The 16,633-nt window shown below is 38.0% G+C and overlaps 1 protein-coding gene across 1 annotated transcript in view; it reads right to left on the reverse strand.

Annotated features, from left to right (window-relative positions):
• Positions 1-15,160, reverse strand: part of dclk1b (doublecortin-like kinase 1b) — a 27,560-nt gene extending 12,400 nt beyond the window's left edge. Inside the window, exons 1-11 of the mRNA XM_030151799.1 lie at positions 14,941-15,160; positions 14,193-14,574; positions 13,615-13,961; positions 5,487-5,586; positions 4,578-4,694; positions 3,946-4,040; positions 3,236-3,323; positions 2,967-3,136; positions 2,542-2,661; positions 2,176-2,322; positions 1,745-1,878 (exon numbers count right to left, since the gene is read on the reverse strand). Coding sequence (XP_030007659.1) covers positions 1,745-1,878; positions 2,176-2,322; positions 2,542-2,661; positions 2,967-3,136; positions 3,236-3,323; positions 3,946-4,040; positions 4,578-4,694; positions 5,487-5,586; positions 13,615-13,961; positions 14,193-14,559 — 1,685 coding nt within the window. The 5' untranslated portion in view covers positions 14,560-14,574; positions 14,941-15,160. The remainder of the gene's footprint in view (positions 1-1,744; positions 1,879-2,175; positions 2,323-2,541; positions 2,662-2,966; positions 3,137-3,235; positions 3,324-3,945; positions 4,041-4,577; positions 4,695-5,486; positions 5,587-13,614; positions 13,962-14,192; positions 14,575-14,940) is intronic.
• Positions 15,161-16,633: the final 1,473 nt, after the last annotated feature.

Genomic DNA, 16,633 nt, shown 5'->3' on the forward strand with positions numbered 1-16,633 from the left:
ATAACCCTAACCCTAGTTCTAACCCTAACCCTAGTCATAACCCTAACTCTTGCCATAACCCTAACCCTAGCCCTAACCCTAACCATAACCCTAGCCATAACCCTAACCCTAGCCCTAATCCTAACCCTAGCCATAACCCTAACCCTAGCCATAACCCTAACCACAGCCCTAACCCTAATCCTAGCCCTAACCCTAGCCATAACCTTAAGCCTAACCCTAGCAAAACCCTAACCCTAGCCCTAACCCTAACCATCACCCTAGCCATAACCCTAACCCTAGTCATAACCCTAACCACTGCCCTAACCCTAATCCTAGCCCTTACCCTCGCCCTAACCCTAGCCCTTGTCATAACCCTAGCCATAACCTTAACCCTAGCCATAACCCTAACCCTAATGCTAACCCTTACCCTTGCCATAACCCTAACTCTTGCCATAACCCTAACCCTTGCCCTAACCATAACCCTAGCCATAACCCTAACCCTAACCCTAGCCCTAATCCTAACACTAGCCATAACCCTAACCCTAGACATAACCCCAACCCTAGCCATAACCCTAACCACAGCCCTAACCCTAATCCTTGCCCTAACCCTAGCCATAACCTTAAGCCTAACCCTAACCCTAGCCCTAATCCTAACCCTAACCCTAGCCATAACCCAAACCACAGCCCTAACCCTAGCCATAACCCAAACCACAGCCCTAACCCTAATCCTAGCCCTAACCCTAGCACTAGCCATAACCCTAGCCATAACCCTAACCCTTGCCATAACCCTAACCCTTGCCCTAACCCTAGCCATAACCCTAACACTAGCCATAACCCTAATCCTAACCATAACCCTAACCCTAGCCCTAAGTCTTACACTAGCCATAACCCTAACCCTAGCCATAACCCTAACCGTAGCCATAACCCTAACCCTAGCCCTAACCCTTGCCATAAACCTATCCCTAGCCATAACCCTAATCCTAACCCTCGCCATAACCCTAACTCTATTTCTTACCCTAACCATAGCCCTAACCCTAACTCTAGCCCTAACCCTACCCACAACCCTAATCCTAACCCTAGCCATAACCCTAACTCTAGCTCTTACCCTAAACCTAACCCTTGCCCTAAGCCTTGCCATAACCCTAACTCTAGCCCTAATCCTAGCCATAACCCTATCCATAACCCTAACCCTAACTCTAGCCCTAACCCTAGCCATAACCTTAAGCCTAACCCTAACCTTAGCCCTAACCCTTGCCAAAACCCTAACCCTAGCCGTAATCCTAACCCTTACCCTTGCTCTTACCCTACCCTATCCTAACCCTTGCCCTTACCCTAGCCATAACCCTAACCCTAGCCATAACCCTAAGCCTAGCCCTAACCCTAGCCATAACCCTAGCCCTTACCCTTACCCTGAACCAAACACTAACCCTAACCCATACCCTAACCCTTACATTAACCCTAACCCTAATCCTAGCCTTAACCTTACCCTAAACCTAACCCTAACTCAAAACCTAACCCTAATCTAACTCTAACCCTAACCCTGAACCTAACCCTAAACCTAACCTAACCTAACCCTGACAGTAACCCTAATCTAACTCTAACCCTAAACCTAACCGCTAATCGTGTGGTATTTGATACGGCGTGAACATACATGTGAAAAGCTTGTAATGCGTACAGATAACACGCCATTTAAAAGTGGAGAGTATTTTTATGTAAGTCATGATATCACGTTGAATAGTTAGATAATGCAACTTTTATGACTCACCCTTTCTCAGCAACGATTTCTGGTGCTACATAAGTAGGTGTGCCACATACAGCATACAGAGGACCATTGACGACGGTAGCCAAGCCAAAGTCTCCTAACTTCAGAGATTTACTGCCATCTTGGTGTTCATAAACCTGTGCATTTTGTAAATAAGGAAATTAGAAAAGAGCAGGTAAAAAGATGCATTTATTTTAATTAATGAGTTCTATGTGCAAATACAGTGTCAAAAAAATTAAAATACTACTCCAGAACGAATACAATCTTTACCAGGTTATGTATGTAATTAACTGTATGCATTTAATTCACTACAGTTTAATACATGCTTTTCATTAGTTGATCAAATGTAGAACAGAAATGAGAACAGGAAGCTACCGCAGTGTACTGTAAATCTGCTCTCTGCCAGAACAGAAGGTTTGTGAAGTCACACTTACCAACAGGTTCTCAGGTTTTATGTCTCTGTGAACAATATTTAGACTGTGCAGGTACTTGATGGCACTTGCCAAATTGAACAGCATACAGCTGGCATCTCGCTCAGTGTATTTGTTGGAAGACGTGATGGCGTCAAAAAGATCACCTCCCTGGACAAAGAATAGTTGGGATTTCAAAAGAATTTCAGCTCCTAGTTTTTGGCGGGTTTACATGTGTGCTTTAATTTTTAACAAGCAAACGTGTAATCTAAAATTCTGCACAGAACACAATGTATCATTAAAGTGAACACAAATCATAAAAAAACACACGATGAAATGAAATCTTGATATGACCTATTTAGAAGTGTCTACGAATATGAACTGTAGTACCTTAACCAACTCCATTACAAGATAGAGCTCATTGTAAGTGTCCATTTCCTCAATTAACAGCACAATGTTGGGATGTTTCACTCGTCGAAGGATTGACACTTCACTCTGGATCATATGCTCCTGGGGGAATTAAAAGAAAAAAAAATCTGATACTGAAACACAATATTTAGCTTTAGAAATGTTTCAGCATTTTTTCAAAGACAGCTGTGATCATTATTATCATCCTTAATAAAAAAAATGTCCATCTGTTGGTGATTTTGTCAAGGAAAAAAAAAAAAAAGAGAAAATCAGGCCATTTTAGCCTATGAGGATATAGCACCATCTGCTGCTTGAAACAGAAACTCAAACTGAGAACTAAAAATAAATCAAGTCGATACACATCCCCAGTATTTGTTAGCATTTGTGGAGATAATTTCACATCTCACCTTTCCTCTGCATTTATCTTTGCTTATGATCTTCAGAGCGTATTCTCTTGCAGTAGATCTTTCTATACATTCACGGACCACTGCAAAGTTTCCATCCCCTAAAGTCCGCCCCACTTTGTACCTCTCTGCTATGGAGGGAGGAACTGATGGGTGTTCGTCCATGGGCTCAGCTGTGCAGCAATAAAATATTTGTGATTAATGTTGAGCAGCTGTCAGCAGTAACTTACAAACTTAATGTGATGTAAGCTCAGAGAATAAACACGGTGTACCTTCACTGCCAGGTCCGTCTCCTTCATCCATTGAGCTGCATACCTTTGTAGAAGCCAAAGACAGAGATGAACCGCTGTGTTGAGATCCCTGGAAAAAAAGAAACGATGAAGCTCTGTCTGCCACAAAGTTCAGCAAAGGCAGAGTTTGTAAAACAAAGGTTATAAAAATGTCATTTCTGCTATTTCACACAAAGCCCGCTGGTGCTCCCTGTCAGTATGAGTATGCAGTAAAAGATAAGACAGAAATAAATCAGACCTTGCAAATGGCAAAACTAACCTTTTTCGGTATGTACAGACTGGCTTGTGGTTCAAAGACAGAACGAGGAAAAATAATATCCTCTAACACAGCTACAATACCAACCCCAGCCAGATTTATGATTAATTAATGAGGATATTACTGATAATTGGATTTCACCCCAGACTTGAGTGTTATGCCACCTCTGAACCTGCTTGTCCTCACCATATTATAATGAAAAACTACTGTAGCAGTATACAATATATGATACTTTGTCCATGAAATATTAATAAACCCATAAATGTACAGTACAAAAAAAGTCAGAAACAGGTTCAATATAAGCTGTTACTCACATCAAACACAAACATCTGCTAAGGTTCCTCTGTGATGCTATTTGCTATAGTGTATGGCATCATTAAAATGACCTTTTCAGGGCTTTATTTGTGTATTCATGGGAACACCGATTTTCCAATACCTGGCGTCTTCGGAGGCTAGCTGGACTAGTTGGAGAAGGGCTTGGAGACTTCCCAGACCTGGGGGTAGACAGTTGACTGCCTGCAGTTCCATTAGCTTTAAAGACAAGATAATAAAAAATATTACATTTTCAGTATACATCCTGTGTCAATTTATGCATTTGCTGATATGTATAATATACAATATAATGTGCATTAAAAAAAAGCACATGACATATATTTATAACTAATACATTTATATATACCATCAATAGCATTATATTATATTGCCTTTCATTCTGCTGCGGTAAAATGCGTAAAATAATTTGTATGAATAAATAATGTATGAATTTCTTCCTCATCTTCTACCTCCTGTACAGCTTGCAGGTTTTTATTTTTGATTTTATTTTATTTATTTGCACATCATAAACAGTAAGAGAAAAAACAAAACAAAAAAAAAACATTAAAATAAGTAGCATCATTGTGCAGGAGAGGATAGAAGCCAAAAAAGGCTTATGTGAATACTTCCCCAGAAATGAGATATGGTTTGCGGACCAATATTCCTCTCTGGTATATGCATAAACTTCATATACGCTACCCAGAAGTACTGCATTTATCTTTTCAGCAATAAATATTTTACGTCACAAAGTTTTACCTGAACCAGCAGATGAGGGAGACTTGCTGCGGCGGGACATCCCACTACCTCTGGGAGAAGAGCGACCGTGCACGGTGGGGAGCCGGCCGTAGGATGCAGACTTGGACACCCTACATTCTGTAGAGATGGAGTAAAATACAACCATAAGAATCTCATCAGTTCACTTTGACTCTGTGGGTCCTCTAAGTAGCTCTTTGTAAACAGACAATGTGCTGTTTTGTTCTCATTGTCCATACTTTTTAATAAAGTGCATCACATACGTCTAAAACATATAGAATTACATTTGGGTGTCAACATATGAGTACCACTACAGATGTCATTATTGACTAGTTGTCTTTCGCTTTCTTTTTTTTATGTTCTTCAAGTTTGGTAAATGTAATATATATATTTTTAATGGCTCAGAGGTGAAAATATATATCTACAGTTGCAGAAAAAATTATTAGACCATCAAAAGTCATCAAAAATAATGGTTATGCAGTCAAGTATTAACTCCTGTGTGTATCGTGTGACTAAAACAGATAGAAAAGAAAACATGGAATGCCTAAAAGCACTGTTTTTGTCAGCACAATGCCATAGCTATTGATGTAAGAACTTAAGTTTATTTGATTATTATCAAGAAAACCATGAAAAATGGATAGATATCAGCTCTGAAATTAAACTCTTATGAGCTATTTTTGTTGTTATCATTATATTTGTATATTTTTACTTGTACTAGGCATCAAAATTAACAAGAAATTGAAGAAAACGAGGGGTGGTCTAATCATTTTTTCCACGACTGTATACATATCCTACAGTATCTAAGTAAAAGGCTTTGCAAAGCCTGGGCAAATAACACATAATACTTAAGAGTGTTACTGCAAGTCCTTGTCCACTGAGCAAACTAAGCTTGGGAATATAAACTGTAATTACCATTTTCATCCAAGTTGAAGTCATCCTGATAACGAAACTTCTCAGGGCCACATGCAAGAAATATATCATCATCTCCGAAAAAGTCCTGGAGGCAAGTAACCTGGAACAGGATGTAAAAGTCAGTCATCACAGAAAACCTCCTGTCTTACAAGCACAAATCAATGCTGTTCTAAATCACTGGTCAAGTATCTTGTCATGATGTTCCATGAGAACTCTACAGAAACATAATATTAACTTCAAAGACAGCTGTGGTGTTCTGAAATACCTGAGACATAACAATAAAAATAGCAAAAAAGCATGATAAGTGTAGGTCTGCTACACTGAAGTTGGAGGCTGCCCGTCTACTGGTGAGTCATGAAAGAGAATCACTAACATTTCTGTGTCTGTGAAATCATCTACTTATGTATATAATAGTCCAAATAACTAATATCACTGAGCTGAAGTTTTTAAAAGTAGGTTTAAAGTAGGTATTGTTAATCTTTTGTGCATCTTTCACTCTTTTTTTTATGGTCCAAAAGTTACATGACAAAAATATCACCAACACTTTTTTTTGCTATTTCCCCTTGAAAGTTCCTATGTATTTTTTTTAGGTTTTAACAAAGCTATAACCACATTTTTTATGGCTACAAGAGTCAAGCTCATCATATTACAAGCTCTAATGTAAAGGTGGGCAAAATCTTCCAAATTATTATCTAGCTTCTCAGTTCTGCCCACTGTGGACCTGGTTCCATTCATAGAATTTGTGATGTGAAATGGATCAACCCCTATAGTAGTTATACCCATTATGGACTCAAAAACAGATACTCTGTGTTTACAAAAAACAGTTTTGTACCTTTGTTGAACAGCAGGAATCTCACAATCTCTAATGTTTAAATACACAATCCTAATATTTCAAGCGTGATTTCTGACAGTACTCTGCAAAGCTTGGTCAGGAAAGGTATAAAAACAATTAACAAAAAGTATTTATCAATGGCAAAGTTATCTTAACAATACAATTAACTATGTATCTACAAATAAAACATTGGATTAGAGGTCAGTTACTGGAAACATTCCCTAATATGCCCGAGAAAACCCCTCCCGGAAATTAAATTGTTAATACTAGTCATATTACTGCAAAGGGCCGAACATCCTTTATATAAGATTCTTATTAATAACCGTTTGGAGTTGTAGTGTTACTCTAGTTAGTGTTATTTTTATTTTAAAACTGAAATATGGAATGTGTTGGTTCTGTGCTTACTGTATGTTTATATTCCCAATAAATATATCTACAAAAATATCACTGGAGTAAAACTATAGAACTGCAGTGGAGCAGACACAGTAGCTTTGGAAAAAAGCGTCTGCCAAATGCATAAACATAAACAGTAGAATTGCAAAATATTAAGTGACCAAAGTACAAAGGGAAAATTAATGCAACTAATTAGTTCAAATCATATGAATTATAAAATTACTATATCCCTCTTAAATGTTTCTAAGGCAAGAAAAGCTCCTTTTAAACCTTTTGTTTCATGTAATGGTCTCTATAATTATTGTTAATTCCCTTATGAAATACTAAATTGACTGCCCACTATTGTCTTACATTGTGTTAAAACTGCTGATGAGCACCAGGCATTTGTGAAGGGATCCTAAAGCACAAAGCTTCTACAGTTTACCAGATCTAGTAGTAGTATCTATAAACATAGCAACAGTGACGGTTAAGAAGTAGGATCTTATCTCATTGTATCAGTAAACACTGCATTATAAACTTTGATCATTATAGATATTTCATCTTCAACAGAACAAATTTAACGTTTGACAAGATAACAGAGCTGATACGTCTCCTTTCATTAATATACAGACTCATCATGGTGAATGCAGTCATAAATAAATTAGGTGTGCTGATGGACTCCTGACCTTCTCCTCAAAAGGGATACTGATGTACTCAACTAAAGCATGGTGCAAGAAAACAGATATCCTGTTTTCATTTCCTCTACAAAGGGAAGACTCAGCAAAACCTCTGTGGTTTCATAATAATATTAGATACAAAGATAATATGTTGACTTAGCTTGAATTTGTGGTCAAGCTACATGTAATGATTTTAAGTGATTAAGATAATTTATTGTGTTTAGCAGTCATGAATAAAAACAGAGCTAATAACTGTAGTAAAAGCATAGATGGAATCTGAAAAAAAAAAACACCTATTGAAAAATGACAAACTAACTACAAATGTTTAAGCTTGTTATGTTCTTCTCAAGAACTGTGGAGCTTTCAGGAACCTAACAACAGGATGAATCAGGGCAGTGGGGCCAAACTAGAACAACACCACAGTCTGTTAACCACTCTGCCCTCAAACCATTTATTAAATGTTGTGTTATCAATCTCCTTGTAGTCCAGTTTTCACTGTACAACCATTATTTTTCAATCAAAGAAAACAGAAAAGACAACCCTCAAGCCAGACACATGTTAATAAAGAAATTATGTCTACAATTACATAAGAAATACAGTCTGTGCAACTCTAGCTTTGTTTTGTTCTTCAGTGAAAAGCTGAATGATCCATCAAACAAAAGGGATTGGTTTATCAGTAACCTGCAGCAGAAGCACATCCCAACAGCCAAAAATCATCCAGCCACGAAATCCTAAAATAAACACTGAACACAGAGGGGGGTCTTAATAAGGCCTTTTGCTGCACAGACTCCCCAGTCTGAACCCCCCCTCCCCACACACACACACACACACATACATACACACACCCACCCATCCTCCACAGAGTGCGATCCCAGAGGGAGGAGACCTGCACAGCTGTTGCCAAGGAAACCAGACAGAATCACAGTCGAGTTTGAGATGATAAAGGAAACACGGCTACTTTAAATATCCACTGTCAGATCCTATCGTGAGCGCTGACCTCTACGAAGTGCAGACAATAGAATAATATGAACATGTTATCAATATGATGCCGTGGGTTCAAATAATGGAACTGTCAAAAACTACATGTCAACCCCTCCTTATCATAGAATAAAAAACATCAAAAGGCAAGGCATAGATTCTGGGAGCAAACAAACAAAAAAAAAAAAAAAAATGAATGAGGCTGTGGATAGCTAGTGTTACAATAGCATTTTCAATAGCATCATCACCATCATAACCTATATGGCAAATTTGCTTCATTATAAACACTAGTCAGAGGAGAGAAAGTGTTGTGTTTTTGTCTACAGAAGAATGGAAAGGCTCAAACTTCACAGAACTGCGTAAGTAGGGCAATCATGAATATGCTGCTTCATATTGATTACTACTGCGTGCTGGCTCAGTGACACAGCAGCACCATCACGCTACCCTCCCCCTAACAAGCACACGCATTCAGCCACAGTCACACACAGTCCTGAAGCATCCTGTGTAAATATTGATCGCCAGGGCTTTAACTGTGATTTCCACCAGCGCGAGCATTACTTCTGAAACACAATCCAAAAAAGAAAACACATGGGGCGGGATGCATGTTGTAGAAACTAACTATCCATTTCGATTCATGTAAAAGAACATAGATTGCATTATGGAACACAATCACCAGTTTCCCAGCAGACAGGTGGAGCTCTAGTGGAAGAATCTCTGCTTTAAAATAAACAATGCACCACCATGAGTCATCCTCACTTTCAGACTGTTCCAGTTCATTTTGCATGAACTGCCGATTATGCACACTTCAATTATTTGGCACGAACTAACTGGATTTATAAGAAACGAAAGGTCAGTTATTTGCAGCATCCTAATGTTGTTGCACCTCTAATGTGTTCTTTTGTGTTCAAAAGACTTCCCAACAGTAGGTGATTATAAAGTAAGCAGCATGTCCATAAAATCAGTGTAAAGCTGCTACATAAGAAAAAAGAAAATAGGCCAGATCTGTTCTGCTACCTACCTACAGCTGTTAAAAAGACAGTTATGAGTAATTACTCCATTAGGTGCAAGTCAGCACTATGAACTGAAGAACAGACACACACAGAAATCTGAAGCACAAATAAAAATACACTGCTCACACATTTCCAGAACTCATAATCAAACACTTGTCCTAGTCTTATTGGTTTCTATATTTATCCCTTAGAACTTCTACTTAGAGCTGATGAAAATGCTTGCTTGTGTTTTAACAGGATACACTTTGTACATCATGATCATTTTGTCATATCAATTAGATTATATGCACTAATAGGTTAACTGATTAATCTAAATTGCCCATAGGTGTGAATGTGAGAGTGATTGTTTGTTTGTCTCTATATGTCGGCTTTGCAATCATCTGGCGACACATCCAGGGTGTACCCCGCCTTCACCCATAGGTAGCTGGGATAGGCTCCAGCACCACCCGCAACTCTCTCAAGGATAAAGCAGCTCAGAGGATGGATGGAAATTAGATTATAGATTCTAAACATATAGACATAGAAAATAGTATCTTCTACTATGGCTCAGGCAACATAATAAGTCTCTGCAGAACAAAATAAAGTGAGTTTTTTTCCAAATTCAGAGGGACAATGATCAAGTCACTGCTGAGCATTCAACAGCCAAGTCACAGCAGTAGGTGAGAATAAAGCCAGACAGACTGCTTACTCCCCTCATCCGTTGTTTTCCACTTTAGCTACAATGAGAAAAGGACATCCTTTTATACAATTTATTCCATCTTAGACTCTATAAACAAACAGAAACTAATATTATCATTTTATGAAGAATCCCTTATTCTCCAAGAGCCAGAGCGCTTTAGGCAAATATGTGGTAGAGGGAGAAACCAACAAACATTCATTATGGGAACATACACCAAACCAGGAAATTAAAAAGATCAGATGAACAAAACAATATAGAAAACATAAGTTTGGGTCTTCTGTCAGGCCAGTGGGCGCTGTAAATCTCATAACCACTTCCCCTCTATATCAAATTTCCAAAGCATGAATACGCTGTGTATCAGAATCTACTGATACTTAATTTTGCTGTGGAAAATGAAGCTTTCGTGCTCTGATGTCAATCCAGACTGTCCTCGGGTGAACACTGACATCTGTTTAAACGGCAAGTGTTGACTTCTACACACAGAGAAGTTAGTGATGTGCATAATACAATTACAGAGCAGAGCCATATCCATCATACAGCGGGGATTGGAATGCCATAGGCCAAGTCTACTCAGATTTCCTCTGTCATGCAAATACTCTACTTCATGGCACATCCTGGTACCTTAACAGGATCACACTGGGCCACAGCATGTTTTCTTGATCTGAGGCAGCAGAATCTGTTTCCCTAACATGGCCTCTATACTTTGTACTTACTACCTTAACCCTATAACGCCAAACGTATCTTTTTTAATACATGAGTTTTGAAGCCCTCTACCTCATCAGTGTGATATTGAAAACCTGATTTATATAGTTAGGTAAATGCAATACACAGATGATCCACCAGGGGGGAGGAATTCGTTCACCACAGGCCTTTCTAGTGACACTACAAGATCGTCATTAATGAGGGAGACAGAACTTTGTCAATTTTGAAAAGGAATTATCAATTTGTCAGACAGGTTTATGTTATATTATGTTTTTGTTTGTTCAAAAATAATAATATTTGAGCATTGAGACCCGATATATCAAATATGATACAAAATTGAAACTCATACATAGAAATTGATATTTGAAAAAACACTTTTGGGGTTGTTCAGAAGGACCAATACAGGCTCCAATTTCAAAAAACTGGAATTTTCTGTCACTGATTTAATGGTTCAGGCTTTACAGGGTTAAATGCTGATAATGAAAGTATAAATAAGTCATATGAGTCTGATAGAGAAGCTGGTAACTATCTAGGCAAGTTAATATTGACTCTTATAGCAGAACTCCATTAGCATGACTCAGCATATGAACCACAGCCAAAAAGCTGAGCCACCTCCTATAAGCAGATCCACAAATAGATTTATGAATCACAACTCCACATAAACCGAGACAGACAATTAGACAAACCTCATAGGCATAACTAGTTGTACAGTCAAAAGGGACACATACATCTTTATGAGAATATCATGCAAAATGTATGTATTATAATTTAAACTAAAAAAAAGAATGCTGCAACTATTTATACAACTTTCAAGTAAACATTTTCACAGAACTGTTTTTGAGAAATATTAGAGGGCTCACTGAATTGAAAGAACTGAAAGGAAACTTCATATTAAGTTCCCACATTTAGTGCAGAAGCAGGTCACTTACCAAAAGGGTAAACAGCCATGAAAACAGGCCCTTTGGTGCCAAAGGGTGCTTATTTGGCCATCTGCCGTCACAACATGACAAAAAGCCTGGATAAATCCCAGAATTGCACTACAAAGCATTTACTGGGAAGGCAGACAATACATGACATTCAGCTAAATATGCAGTAATATTAGGCAATTAGTAGATGACTGACAAATATAGGCTACAGCGGGAAATTTTCTAATTTTCCGCTCTGACGCTTAAGACGCCTAGAGACTGGACCGCTATCTCTGATCCAGTGTTAATTTATTGCCACATTATGTTTTTTTGTTTCCTCTTAAACAACTTCCAATGAGAGGTTAACATAGCAGATTTGTTTACTGGTATGAAAATCTGGTTCATCTACATATAACAGCTTTTTGTCCCGTCCTGGGATTCTAGCTGAAGACATGTGCTTCATCTTGCTGCCATGTGTATCAGGCTGAGACCAAGCACTGCATCTATGAGCCCTCTCACACTACACCTACAGTCCTGACATCACTACTGCACCGCTCTGCCGCAGAGGCTGTTCCTTAGCAACCAGCTCGGGGAACCATGTCACCATAGAAACCACCGGGGGGGCAGGAGGGGGACGACTCATATTTGGTGATAAGAATACTATCATAAAGTTAACACAACTATTCATGAATAGATTTAGCTAAACAGAGCAGCCAATTTGCATTTTTATGTGCGGTTGTCATTCACATACTTTCCACCAGCCCACAGATAAAGTAACCACATCCTTTAAATGCTGCAACATCTACAGGAATGTTAATCAGTGTAATTTATGAGTGCAGTGTTCGGAAAATTAGAATGATAAAAATCACAGAAGTACAATCATATCAATAATGGCTTTTCAGAAAGTTATATTCAAATGTATATAAAACAAAGAACACTATCTTTAAACATAAGACAGTTCATTATTGTGGAAACAACTTACTAAATCCCATTTCTTGAGTGTTATAATCTCACTAAGTGGATACCAATTTAATAGTGCACTACTGTTGGTAGGAATATGAGACAGAGTCCTGGAAACCTACTTCTCATAATACATTTAGCAAATATTCCCAGTTGACTTTGGGCCTGTTGGGCTTTGGGTAAGGAGGCAATTCTCAGAGACGTGAGTGAATAACGGAGTATGTGCTCACTATTGTCAGCAGCAAAGTTATTTTTCTTCTATAACCCTAAAATTCACCTAGATACCCTAGATGATCTATGGTTGTGTTGGCTGAAAAATATATACCCAGACTCTATTTAATAGAGGGAGAATGGAGAGACTATTGAAACAAACAGCAGAATGCTCTTTTTTTAACTAATTCATCAAGGTAATGAAGTCAGCCATGCTGTGCACATATACACAAAAGGTCATGCCATTTTCTTGAGTTGAGTCCAGCAAAAGCATCTTACCCTCTTCACTTCCATCTAGTCAATTAATGTAATGATGCAGGGCAAATAATTGCACTCTCTCACATGTCAAGCACTTTGGGCTCCAGCTGCTTTTTTCCTGAGCTCACAAACACTAAGAGCTGCAGTGCTTTAGTTTTAAAGAAGCATACCAAAGAGCTTGTATATGTGAATTTGACTGTCTTACAAAAACAGTTCATAATGAATCACTATCTTTAAACAATTATGATTCCTTGCAACCTTACAGCATTTAGGGTGAAATAAGCATAGACTTAGTTGTTTATTAGTGAATTTTAACCTGCGACTTTGAGTGTTTCATGTGAACTTTGTACAACTATGTGCGACTGTGCATTATTCAGCTGGCAAATAGTAAGTTTAGTGCTTGCTCACTAGGCCAAAGAACATAAACACATATAGACAAGAGGCAGGAAAGTCAAATAAGTTCAGATTCTGTCTTGTAGTTTAGAGATCTTTTGTGTCAAAAACTTATGCTGCATTTGTACAAAAACGTTAGTGAAAACACCTACCATCTTGCCATCGACAGTGTATAGCCTCTTGACGACTCCACTGTCCAGCTTAATGGCATCTGTGACATCAGTCATGACTTGCTCAAAGGAGTGTGCGGTCTTCTTGTTTAGCAAGATCCGTATGGCCTTCCGGGGCTTTACCCCACTGCGGATAATGGTTACCAGTTTGGGTTTTATGAAGTCCTTGTTCTCCCTTGTTTCTGGGGATCCAGCCTTGGCACTGCCCAGGGACGATGGGTCACGTGTGGACGCAGCAGTTCTAGCACCGACTGACCAATTGGGATTGACATTCTTTGTGTAATCCAGCTTCTTGAAGGGTTCTATGGATGCACAAACATAGCTCTCTCCTGCAGAAAATCCCAGACATGTTAGTTTTCCATTTGCCTGCAAATATTAGCTGAAACACTCTTGAGAGATAACAAGCAAAGAATACATGATAGTGTGAAACAAGCTTTACTGTACTGAGGGGATCATGCATTTTGTTTATTTAAATCTGCAGTAGCTGGTCTAATTCAGTGGATTTACAGACATAAGTAAAGGCAAAGACATACTGGAACACCTTTACAAAACTTGCTTACCTTCCACCAGCTGGTCCATGCTGGTGATCTTTGTTACCCCATCTATGCTGTATATGGTCCTCACCCCTTGGGGCAAGTTGACATTATCTGACAAACATCGTGTGAGGTCAGCTAGGAGTGCCTCTAAAGACCTAAACCTCTCCTGAGAAATGGCATACACAATCCCCTTAAAGTAGCGGTCCCCATTGCGGTAGAAGCGAATCTTCTTGGCCTTCTTTTCTGAGGTCAGTGCTTGCAGTGTCCTGGTTCTGTACAGGCTACAGTGAGCGCTGTGAGTGGGACTGGGAAGCCCATTCCCTCTTGAACCCCGCCGGGTGTATCTCTGAGCCTTGTCCCGCTCATCAAAGTGCTCCAGCTCCATGGCCATGCAATGGTTTCACACCCTAAATCATATAAGACGGATATCAGCTGTGTGAATAAGGTGTTCAGCTTTAGACCAGAACGAGTAGGATTCCAGTCAGTTTAGCTGTTAATAGTAGTAATAGTGCTCATGTTGCTACTGCTGCTAGTAGACAGATTATGAAGTAACATGTCACACCCATTTTGTGCTCCTGGTGTGACTCAACTGAATCTTTATAGTCTTTATAGCTTATAAAAATCACATGCATTTACTGTCACTAACACAACATCATGTGTTAAACCAGATAAAATCTTATTTCAAAAGGTTATCAGTAAAACAGTCCAATCAAATAGCAGGAAAATGGTGAAGAGCATATGGCTATTTGTGTTATGGTGCAATCTGTCTTACCTTTGCAGTGAGGGGTAGATGGAAGGAAATGTGGATCTGTAAGAGGAAATGATCCCAATGAATCATGTATTGGTTTAAAGCCTTGGATGAACCATGCGTCCCTTTGTTGCCCTTGTGATGATGCTGAGGCTGAGTGCCGTGTGTCTCCGCGGTGTGTTCACATGCAGAGAGGAGGCAGGGCTGTAGCCGGTGTCCTCCACCCTCCCCTACTCCTCTGCCATTGCAGTGATTTACACCGGACCGCTCGGGTGTCAGCCCCGCTCGTGCACGATCCAATCAGTGCGTGCGGACTCACAGGATAACGGCGTGTGCGCGTTCGCGTGAGGGAAACCTGCTATACCTGAGGTGTCAAATATACAAAAAAAAAACGACCCTCAGGAGGAATTTATAAAGTAAAATTCACATTCATTGCGCTAAATGTGCACACCAGCATCCAAATATTATTGTTTTTAAAGCCTTTTTTTCAATTATTTAGACAATTTAAAGAACATTATAAACTCTAAAGCAAATAAAATGAAAAAACTATGTCAAGAATATAATCTTACTTAATTTGTATAATTACTATTTTATACATCGAGCTTTTTATTTTATTTTTTTTATTATTTATTTTTACTTACATTTGTTTATATATTTAAAATGTAAAATATATTGTGAAAAGTGATTTTTTTTGGTCCTATTTTGATGTAGACTATTATGTATATATACTGTTCAATTGTTCATTGTTCAATAAAAACCAAAAAAAAAAAAAGGATTAATTTTTAAAGTGCTAGGGATGTAACAATTACCGGTATAATGATAAACCGTGGTAAAATTGCAGACGGTTAGTATTACCATTTAAATTCTAATTATCATGATAACCGTGTTTGATTACTGCACTTTTAGAGGAAAAAACCCTATGTAAAGATATGCTTTAATATTTGAGTATTGTTTTCATTTATTACAATTTTGATTTTATATCCCTAATATTTGGAACCAATATTCACTTTTTAAGTCTTTAAAAAGGTTTGTTAAGCATCTTTGTGTTATTTATGCAATAAATTATATATACTTTTCAAATCGGATTTTATATATTTTTTTGTTTTCTGGCCTTTTATGTTTTTATAGTAGGTTAAAGTGAAAAAATAATGGACAGATGAGATAGATGAAGAAAAGATACCAAACATGAGTATAGTAAACATTTGTTTATATAGTATATAAAGACAAAATCAAAAGGACTGAAAAACGGACAAAATAGGCTCAGACCACTAAAGGCTAATATTTGAATGTTTCTGCCACAGACGGTACATTATACCTTTTTTATCTATCTATCTATCTATCTATCTATCTATCTATCTATCTATCTATCTATCTATCTATCTATCTATCTATCTATCTATCTATCTATCTATCTATCTATCTATCTATCTATCTAAATACAACTTGGTTAAATTATTTCAGTGTGTGTATTAGTACTTTTTGAACATTTTAGCACAATTTCAATAATACCACGATAATAATGATAACCGTGATAATTTTAGTCACAATAACCGTGATATGAAATTTTCATATCGTTACGTCCCTATAAAGTGCAAAACTTACACAGAAGAATACTTAATACTATTTTTCAATTCCAGGTGCTTCTTACTAAACGTTTTGTGCCGTTGTATATCCACTGTTAATGTACATGTGTAAATGATAAGCTGTGGTATAATAG

Source organism: Sphaeramia orbicularis, chromosome 13 (assembly GCF_902148855.1).
Source record: "Sphaeramia orbicularis chromosome 13, fSphaOr1.1, whole genome shotgun sequence".
In the NCBI taxonomy this organism is placed as follows: domain Eukaryota; kingdom Metazoa; phylum Chordata; class Actinopteri; order Kurtiformes; family Apogonidae; genus Sphaeramia; species Sphaeramia orbicularis.